The sequence below is a fragment of the Triticum dicoccoides genome, chromosome 1B, assembly GCF_002162155.2.
Source record: "Triticum dicoccoides isolate Atlit2015 ecotype Zavitan chromosome 1B, WEW_v2.0, whole genome shotgun sequence".
Taxonomy (NCBI): Eukaryota; Viridiplantae; Streptophyta; class Magnoliopsida; order Poales; family Poaceae; genus Triticum; species Triticum dicoccoides.
Genome location: NC_041381.1, coordinates 630,641,324 through 630,651,567, shown reverse-complemented (window position 1 = coordinate 630,651,567; position 10,244 = coordinate 630,641,324). Strand labels below are relative to the sequence as shown.

Sequence of the window (10,244 nt, the reverse complement as noted above, 5' to 3'; positions counted from 1 at the left end):
TGGAAGTCTAGGCCGTAGTAGAACATGATCCCCCGGACGAACGGGTGAAGAGGAAAACCTTGTCCACGGAGGAAATGGGGAAGAAAAACAACCCTCTCATGGGGCCCAGGGGTGGGGATGAGTTGCCCCTCATCTGGAAGCCGGTGCGCGATGTCGCCAGACAAGTATCTGGCCTTCCTCAGCTTTTTGATTTGCCCCTCCGTGACGGAGGAAGCCATCCATCTACCTCCCGCTCCGGACATGACTGGAGAAGGTTGAGGTGGGAAGTGCGGGCTTGGGCGTTGGAGCTCGAGCACGCAGGAACGGATAAGCAGAGGAGGAAGAAGGCGTGAATGGAAAGGGCGGATTCTTATCCCCTTATATGGGCGGCCAAAACTACGAGCCCCCCACCGGCCTAATAAAACTCGCTTATCTCCCAAGTGCCGCGGTTAATGGCGCGGTTGGGTTACCCACACCCGTATTGATGAGAATCCTGGAATAAGGGGACACGATCTCTGCTTTGACAAGACGTGCCAAGGAAACCGCCTCGCTAAACGCACTGAGGTGGAACAATAAAATGAATAAAAGCCTGGCCGTGGCATGATGTCACGCCGCGGAATACGTCAGCAGATCCGATTAACGCAAATATTATTCTCTCTACGGTGGAATGTGGAACTTATTTTGCAGAGCCGGACACTACCCTGGTGTTCAACATCTTCTATGAAATATTCGGAGGAGGAACCCGCCTTGCAATGCCGAAGACAACTTGCGCGCCGGACTCGTCGTCATTGAAGCCTGGTTCAGGGGCTACTGAGGGAGTCCTGGATTAGGGGGTGTCCGGATGGCCGGACTAAGACCTTTGGTCGGACTCCCGGACTATGAAGATACAAGATTGAAGACTCCGTCCCGTGTCCGGATGGGACTTTCCTTGGCGTGGAAGGCAAGCTTGGCGATACGATATGAAGATCTCCTCCCATTGTAACCGACTCTGTGTAACCCTAGCCCTCTCCGGAGTCTATATAAACTGGAGAGTTTTAGTCCGTAGGACGAACAACAATCATACCATAGGCTAGCTTCTAGGGTTTAGGCACTCCGATCTCGTGGTAGATCTACTCTTGTACTACCCATATCATCAATATTAATCAAGCAGGAGTAGGGTTTTACCTCCATCAAGAGGGCCCGAACCTGGGTAAAAACATCGTGTCCCTTGTCTCCTGTTACCATCCGCCTAGACGCACAGTTCGGGACCCCCTACCCGAGATCCGCCGGTTTTGACACCGACAACTACCGTGGTGTTGTTTTTGTGTAGAAATAAAAGTTCTCGGAATGCGCTGAAAATCAACGGAGATTTTTTCTGGAAAATACAAAAAATACTGGAATAAAGAGTTACCGGAGGGGTAGTCTCGTGGGGCCCATGAGGGTGGAGGGCGCGCCCACCCCCCTGGGGGCGCCCCTATGCCTCGTGGACTTCCCGTGGGCCCCCTTGTTCTCGATGCTAACCTGTCCTATAATTGCCCAAACCTCCAGAAAATAACCTAGATCAGAAGTTCCGCCACCGCAAGTGTCACGACCCAAAGGTTCGGAAATAAATGTGACAGTCGCCGTGTCCTTATGAGTTGAAGAACACTCATAAGCACACAAGGCATGATAGCATATATCAAAACAACAGGGCACAAGTAATACTTTAATTCCAGCTTATTCTTTACATAATAGCTTACACCCTCACTTAACCAAATAATAGATAGTAGGCCAAGTGTTCAACCACGTGCATATGCACATGTATTGATAGCACTTCCTCTTATTCTTCACTGACTTTATTTAAGGATTAAACAAAGACTGCTAATTTTGACACCCTGGCCTAGGCGTCGACTTATTCCTCATGCTCCTCTAACTCCTCACCATGCCCACTTCCCGCGCACTCTGTGCATATCAGAGAAAAAAGGAAAACAATAGTGAGTATGTTGGGACATACTCAGCAAGAATATAAGAATGCGAGAATTAGTAGGTTGCAAGTTGAATGTGCATAAGGTAAAGATGCTTCAGCCTCCTGTTACCTTACAGGAGCAGGATGGAATTATACCGGCGCAAACCTATAGCAATAATCTTTGCAGAGACATACTAATAACCGTCGTAATCTCCACCAATGGTAATACCTATCTCCGGGAATCACGACGCCGAGTCCCCTACTTGTGTGAGGTATCTTCCATCTCACACTAGTACCGACTAAATTAGCCGCGTACCGTTATTTCAGGTATCGACCGCCCCGGGCTTGATATACCACACTTACCATGATCACGACGGTGTACGTTCTTAGATTATTCAAACATCATCGTTCGATCAATCCGTCAACCATGCACGCATGGTTCTCACAGGCATAATAATTACCAGCTCATCACTTATATTCATATGTAAAAACATTAATGCTAGTAACCAATTAATTTGTTAACATATATTAAAAGTTCAGTTTGAGAGAGAAGACTGATATGCATAGTCTTGCCTTGCAGCGGTTCCTCCTCGGCTAAATCTGAGCTCCAACCTAAGCATGTTACAAACGCCCATCAGCTTATTATTTCATGTGACTTGCAAGTGGCAACATGGACATGAGCAGCTATATGCAGTACCAGTACAGGGATGTAACAAGTCGCTCTATAGTACTTGGCTATGCTAGAGTGAGGCGTGCACATCCCACTTTAACCTCAGTACTGTTCCCAGCTATTAAATTTGAGAAATACAACCACCTGCATGCATGCTAGCTAGCCGTGAAGATTATTTCTTTACACAGGAGATGTACGCATGCATGGGTCCTATAGTACTAGTACTACTCGTTCCCAGTCTTTCTTACCAACTAGTACTAGTTGTTCCTTCTTAAGCCAGCGAATAAATTCATCAGTGTAATAAAGCATGGATCAATAGAATGGAATCAGTCTGATGCAACTTCCAGTATTTTAGAATCTTTTCGTTCATTTACCCATAACACCACATCTTCCGTTAAGCAAGAATATCACCTCAAGTGTGGAAATCGATGGAAAGAAAACATGAACATGTAGTAGGAGAGGAGAGATGCTACAGCTAGCTACCCTCAAGAATCTTAGATGACTTCATGAGACAAGACGAGGAACAGGGCGTTGGCTAAAGCTAGCAGCCATACCTCCTTGTCCTCAATTTCTCCGCAGCTTCTCCGATCGGTCGCTCGCTCTCCGCTGACTGCTTCCAACTAAAGTGGGGAATTTTCTGGGTGCGGGCGACCAGTACCGCACGGTTGAGAAGCTATTTATAGTGCAAGAGAAGAGGGTTGAAAGAATGACATCTGTCGAGGAAGGGCTACGTGGATGAGACTGATCTAACCCAGGTACCGACTACCCCACGGCTGGCTCACCCTGGTTACTGTGGATGCTTATCTACTCGCTGCTTCCTTAGCATAGATATTTTTTTGGAACACACCGCAGGTATTCTCCCCGCGTAAGTAATCTGCAGGACATTGAACTTATCTACTCTTTTCTCTTCTAGAATAACATTTTAACAGATAAACCCAGATATTTTAGAACCTAGGCAGTGAGATGTTTTGTACACGTAATCTACTAATGTTTGGTAAACTATTTTTTTATTTTTATCTTAATAGCTTAACAGTTAATCACAATATAATTATCCAATTAAAATAATTATCATCGCATATTTTTAGGTTATTACATCCCTTCCTCCTTACAAAAATTTCGTCCTCGAAATTTGCATACCTTAATCATTGAAAAGGTGCGGAAAGGTTTTTCTTAAGTCGTCTTCCCTTTCCCAGGTAGCCTCATCCTCGCTGTGATTATTCCATTGTACTTTGGCAAATCGAATAGTTTGGCGTCGAGTCTCATGGTCTTTAATATCCAATATCCGACTGGGATATTCTTCGTATGATAGATCCTCTCTCACTTGGGACAGTTCTAGTTCCGCCGGTTGATGTGGCGGTTTTAGGCATTTACGAAGTAAGGACACGTGGAATACATTATGTACTCCAGCGAGAGCCTCTGGTAGCTCTAATTGGTAGGCTACCTCTCCGATCTGTCTGGTCACGGGAATGGGTCCAATATATCTCGGACTCAACTTCTTTCCCTGTCCAAAACGCTTAACTCCTTTCATTGGAGAGACTTTCAAATATACCAAGTCTCCTGTTTCCAAGTGAAAATCTCTTCTTTTATTGTCAGCATAGCTCTTTTGTCTACTCTGTGCAGTTCGGAGTCGCTCGCGTATAAGCCTTACTTTTTCTTCAGTTTCTTGAATTATATCAGGTCCTAAAAACTTTCTTTCTCCAACCTCATCCCAATAAATCGGCGCTCGACACCTCCTACCATATAAAGCCTCGTAAGGGGCCATTTGAATACTTGATTGATAACTGTTATTGTATGCAAACTCGGCCAAAGGCATATATTCATCCCATGCTCCCTTAAATTCTAAAATACATGACCTGAGCATGTCCTCCACAATTTGATTTACTCGTTCGGTTTGTCCATCGCTTTGCGGATGATATGCAGTACTAAAGTCCAATTTTGTTCCCAATGCCTTGTGTAGACTTATCCAAAACTTTGAGGCAAAACGAGGATCTCTATCTGATGCTATGCGTAAGGGAACACCATGCAATGACACTATTTCTTTAATATATATTCTGGCCAACCTTTCCAAAGAAAAGGTCTTTTTAACAGGTATAAAATGCGCCGACTTTGTTAGTCGATCCACTATTACCCATATGCTATCGTGTCCTGCTGGCGTTCGTGGTAATCCCTGGATAAAATCCATGCTGATCTCCTCCCATTTCCAGAGTGGTACTGACAATGGTTGTAGAAGTCCGGCCGGTTTCTGATGTTCCGCTTTTATGCGCCGGCACACATCACACTCCAAAACAAATTTTGCAATTTCTCTTTTCATATTATTCCACCAAAATGTCTTATTAATATCCTGATACATTTTAGTGCTCCCAGGGTGCATGGTGTATAGAGACGAGTGGGCTTCATCCAAGATTTGTTTCTTTAATTCCAAATCATTAGGTACACAGATCCTGTCTCTAAAACGTATGGCGCCAGCAGAGTCAATATTAAATTCCGATGGCTTTCCATCACTAATATCTTTCTTTATCTTTAACAAGTCTTGGTCAACCATTTGTTTTTCCATGATCTGCCTTTCTAAGGTTGATGTGACTTGAAGAGTATTTAACATAACTCGATCTCCTGGCACGTGAACCTTTAGTTCCACCCCTAGTCTTTCCAGATCTCTCAATATATGGGGCTCACGTGTGGCCAGGGTAGTCATGTTGCAGTACGCCTTTCGGCTCAGGGCATCTGCCACTATGTTGGCTTTTCCTGGGTGATAGTTAATATTAACATCGTAATCCTTCAGTAATTCTAGCCACCTTCTTTGCCTCATGTTCAACTCTTTTTGTGTGAATATATATTTCAAACTTTTATGATCAGTAAATATCTCACAATGTTCTCCATAAAGATAATGCCTCCAGATTTTTAGAGCAAAAATTACCGCTGCTAGCTCCATATCATGAGTTGGATAATTTTGTTCATATGGTTTTAGCTGGCGAGATGCATAAGCAATAACTTTCCCCCTTTGCATAAGTACGCACCCAAGCCCAATTTTTGAGGCATCACAGTAGATGGTGAATTCTTCCCCACCGACAGGCAAAGCAAGAACTGGGGCTGAGACTAGTCGATTCTTTAATTCTTGAAAGCTTTTCTCACACTCATCTGACCACTCAAACTTAATTCCCTTCTTTGTTAGATGAGTCAAAGGTGCAGCAATTTTTGCAAAGTTCAATATAAATCGGCGGTAGTACCCCGCCAGCCCAAGGAAACTTCGAATGTCAGTTACAGTGGAGGGCCTTTGCCACTCTGCCACCGCTTGAACTTTTGCAGGATCTACTGATATCCCTTCTTCTGAGATTATATGGCCAAGGAAAGGAACTTTATTCATCCAGAAATCACATTTCTTTAACTTGGCATATAATTTATGTTCCCGCAGTGTTTGTAGCACAATTTTTAGATGCATTGAATGCTCTTCCTCCGTCTTTGAATATATAAGAATATCATCAATGAACACAATCACAAATTGATCCAAATAAGGCTTGAATACTCGATTCATTAAATCCATGAAAGCCGCAGGAGCATTGGTCAAACCGAAGGGCATCACTAGATACTCATAGTGTCCATAGCGGGTGCGAAAAGCGGTCTTGGGGATATCAGTTGGCTTAATCTTTAACTGATGGTAACCAGACTGTAAATCAATCTTTGAGAAAACCTTGGATCCTTGTAGTTGGTCGAACAAATCATCGATCCGCGGAAGAGGGTATTTGTTGCTTATAGTTACCTTGTTTAATTCCCGATAGTCAACGCACAATCTTAAACTTCCATCCTTCTTTTTAACGAATAAAACAGGAGCTCCCCACGGTGAAACACTAGGGCGAATAAATCCCCTATCCTCCAACTCTTTGAGTTGTACTTTTAGCTCCTTAAGTTCCGCAGGTGCCATCCTATAAGGTGCCTTGTAGATTGGTTTGGTTCCCGGGATCAATAAGATAGCAAATTCAATTTCTCGATCCGGTGGTAGTCCCGGCAACTCTCCCGAAAAGACATCAGGAAATTCATTTACCACTGGAATATCCTTGATATTGATTTCCTTCTTGTCTAATTTTGTCATAAGAGTCCGTGACTGGCTCTTTTTATCACCCTGATACACAATCTCTACTTGACCATCAAGTCTGAGTGTAATTTGTTTTTCATAGTAGTCAATAGTGGCTCTATACTCTTGCAACCAGTCCATGCCAAGTATTATGTCAAAATCTTGCATTTCCATTACAATAAGATCCGCCATAAACTTCCATCTCATGATCTCAATGGGACAAGAAGTGCAAATTAAATTCGTACTTCTGCTTCCTATAGGTGTCTCAACATAAATAGACCCTTCTAGCGTACTGCTAGGGATATGATGTTTACTCATGAATTTTGTAGCAACAAATGAATGGGTGGCACCAGAATCAAACAAGATTTTTCCTGGATGAGAGCGTATTAAAAGGTTACCTGTCACCACGTTGTTGGACTCCTCAACATTCTTCTGAGTTAGATTGAATACTCTAGCTTGGTTCCCTCCGTGAGGCTTCTCTCGGTTATTTGGACGAAGTCCTTGCGCTCGATTAGCAGTATTAGTCTTGGCATACTGATTTGAGTGATAAGTGGAAGAAGGGCCAGGTAGATATAATGGTTGAGGTGGCTGGGGCAGCACCATAGGCCTTTGCTGAGCAGGAGTCAGAGGGTTGATGCTTTGTTTATTATTAGGACATTCGTACTGAGTGTGTCCCGGCTTTCCACATGCGTAACACTTCCCCCAACGATCTGGACAAATATTTGGTGTATGATTCCCGTTACAGATTGGGCATCTCCTTGGCATACTCCCAAATGAGTTGGCTCTGGTTCGTTCTGGGCGACCACCTGTTCTAAAATTCCCATTATTTTGCCTATTATCATTATTGAATTTAAACTTCTTAGATGGCTGACCAGCATCACCCCTTTCCTCTTGAAATCCCTTTTCCAACAACTGGGCTTTATTCACCACATCTCTAAAAGTATTTAACTCAAAGGCTTCCACACGCCGCTTAAGTGGTTGACATAGACCGCTCTCGAAGCGTCGAGCCTTGGAGCCATCAGTCTGGACGAACTCTGGAGCAAATCTTGCAAGTCTAGAGAATTCAATTTCATATTCTCCTACAGATTTGTTCCCTTGTTTAAGCTCAAGAAACTCCCTTTCTTTGATGCGTTTGATGCTTTCTGGAAAATACTTTTTATAGAACGCCTCTTTGAACAATATCAATGTCAGGGGAGTACCCTCCGGGTAAGACTTTTTGTGAGCGTCCCACCATTCAAAAGCGCTTGATTTTAGCATATAAACTGCATAAATGACTTTCTCTTCGTTGGTGCAGCCCATAGCCTCAAATGCTTTCTCCATAGCGGTGATCCAGTCTTCCGCTTCAAGCGGATTAGCAGTCCCGGAGAATGAGGGCGGCTTGAGTTTTTGAAATTCCCCAACTCCACTCTGGTGGCTATCATTCTTTACAACGCGCTCCAGAATATCCATTTGACGTTGTTGAGTCTCTTGCTGTCTGCCCAAAATGTTAGTGAGCAGATTGGCCAGCACACTCTGGTCACCAAGTTCTTGGACCAATAATCGAGCATTTGTATTGCCCGAATTATTTCCATCACGACTCGTACCGTTGCTGCCATTATCAGTCATCTATGATAATGAACTTATCAAATTAGCCACGACAGCATGGAAAAATAAGAATAATCATACAACACATAGCAATTTGCTTGAGAGGTAGCGGGACATGCACCGTAGACAATTAGTAAAGGTCCAGATAAACTAGCACGTGCCTACTAAAAGTAGGTAGTGTAGGCCACGTCCTACAACCCATAACCCATAGCTCACACACACGCATGCATAGTCTAGCTCACACACGTACTGTTCACCAATAGTACATGGTGTACTACCATTCCGCTGATTTACTAAAACATCAATTTATTTTGCTTTAATTTCGTCCAGAAAGTTCGTATTCTCAGCACTCATCAGGTCACTTAACCAAAGTTATACACACATCCTACTGCTATTATGAGGAACAAATTAGTTACCAGCTGTTCTTGTGAAGAGATAGTAATCGGCAAAACAAACATCAACAGAAAGACACTTCTTTAGCTTCACCAGGATCAAACTTCAGTTTTTTTTTTAAGAGAAAACCACATGAGCTACACGGCAACGTAGCAGCATGCTTAGACCATCCCAACACAGAGAACTCAGTCCTTACATTACAAGCACAGCATAACACCATAACTAGAGGCTCCCTCAAACCCAAAGGACAACTAGTGTCATCCTCCACACCTCACGCCATGTCTATCTTGCAGCCCCAAAACCTGAACCACCCACACTCATACCCTGCAAGATTTTATTCTAAAGATACTAAATACTATAGAAAGGACCCCAACGGGACTGCTACGGTGCTGATGCCCATCCACTGCTCACACACTGCCGCTGGAACTTCCGCCACCACCATGCTGCAGTGCAGCCACAATGTCCCTCAGGCAGCGAATGCGACGATAGAACCTGTGAGTGAGGCGCTCCAGAAAAGCGACCTCACTCTCGCTGGAGCGGACAATGTTCATCAGTTCAGCACAAAGATGCTCGGCCTCCATCAGCTTCTTGCGCAGATCCTCCACCTGATGCTGCAGGTACCCTAGGTGGTAGTAGTTAATATCCCTAATTTCCACATTACGTTCGGCAGCTACGGCGTGGATCACCATCAGGCAGGCTGCCTGCTCCGCCTCAGGGATAGTGGCTCATGCAGCTTCATAGTACACGTGAGGAACCCTGTCCGCAGGACCAAGGTTAACCTGAACCCCCACAATGTACAATCCCTCAGGAGCAGGCCTCCAACAGACAACTGGTGGAGCAAGTCCGAACAGCGCCACAAACTGCTCCATAGAATGCTTGGTTGGGATGTCAACAAACTCCATGCCTGGATTGGACAACACATCCATCACATTACAAAACCAGATAAAGAGAGACAGCATAGCTACTACTCTATCCCAGGACTACTCCATAGCCTTACTATGCAACCTATTCTAGTACGTCCCTCACCATACTCAAACCAACCAGCACTACTTCCTTTACTAGGCCAGGGTTATCTCCTAGTTAGTTTGCTCATAAACACTCTTTACCCTCACTAGCCCTGATTATCTGGTTTATACCTAGTTAATTAAATTTTTAAACGAGGCTCTGATGCCACTAAAACTGTCACGACCCGAAGGTTCGGAAATAAATGTGACAGTCGACATGTCCTTATGAGTTGAAGAACACTCATAAGCACACAAGGCATGAGTAGCATATATCAGAACAACAGGGCAAAAGTAATACTTTAATTCTAGCTTATTCTTTACATAATAGCTTACACCCTCACTTAACCAAATAATAGATAGTAGGCCAAGTGTTCAACCACGTGCATATGCACATGTATTGTTAGCACTTCCTCTTATTCTTCACTGACTTTATTTAAGGATTAAACAAAGACTGCTAATTTTGACACCCTGGCCTAGGCGTCGACTTATTCCTCATGCTCCTCTAACTCCTCACCATGCCCACTTCCCGCGCACTCTGTGCATATCAGAGGAAAAAGGAAAACAATAGTGAGTATGTTGGGACATACTCAGCAAGAATATAAGAATGCAAGAATTAGTAGGTTG

The 10,244-nt window shown here is 44.0% G+C and overlaps 1 protein-coding gene across 1 annotated transcript; it reads right to left on the bottom strand.

Annotated features, from left to right (window-relative positions):
• Window positions 1-3,467: 3,467 nt before the first annotated feature.
• LOC119350746 lies at window positions 3,468-8,244 on the bottom strand. The gene is made up of 5 exons (XM_037618427.1): window positions 7,512-8,244; window positions 6,431-7,010; window positions 5,302-6,202; window positions 4,222-4,521; window positions 3,468-3,482 (listed from the first exon to the last, which is right to left on the bottom strand). Exons 1-5 carry the CDS (start codon window positions 8,242-8,244, stop codon window positions 3,468-3,470), a joined length of 2,529 nt encoding a protein of 842 aa, XP_037474324.1.
• Window positions 8,245-10,244: the final 2,000 nt, after the last annotated feature.

Excerpts from the sequence above, each read along its gene's own strand:
- LOC119350746 (XM_037618427.1), bottom strand. The coding sequence starts at position 8,244 with ATGACTGATAATGGCAGCAACGGTACGAGTCGTGATGGAAATAATTCG. Across the intron at positions 7,011-7,511 it reads AGAGGAAAGGGGTGATGCTG|GAAAAATCTTGTTTGATTCT; the intron begins GTCAGCCATCTA and ends GCTCTCATCCAG. Across the intron at positions 6,203-6,430 it reads AAAGAGTTGGAGGATAGGGG|TGATATCCCCAAGACCGCTT; the intron begins ATTTATTCGCCC and ends GATTAAGCCAAC.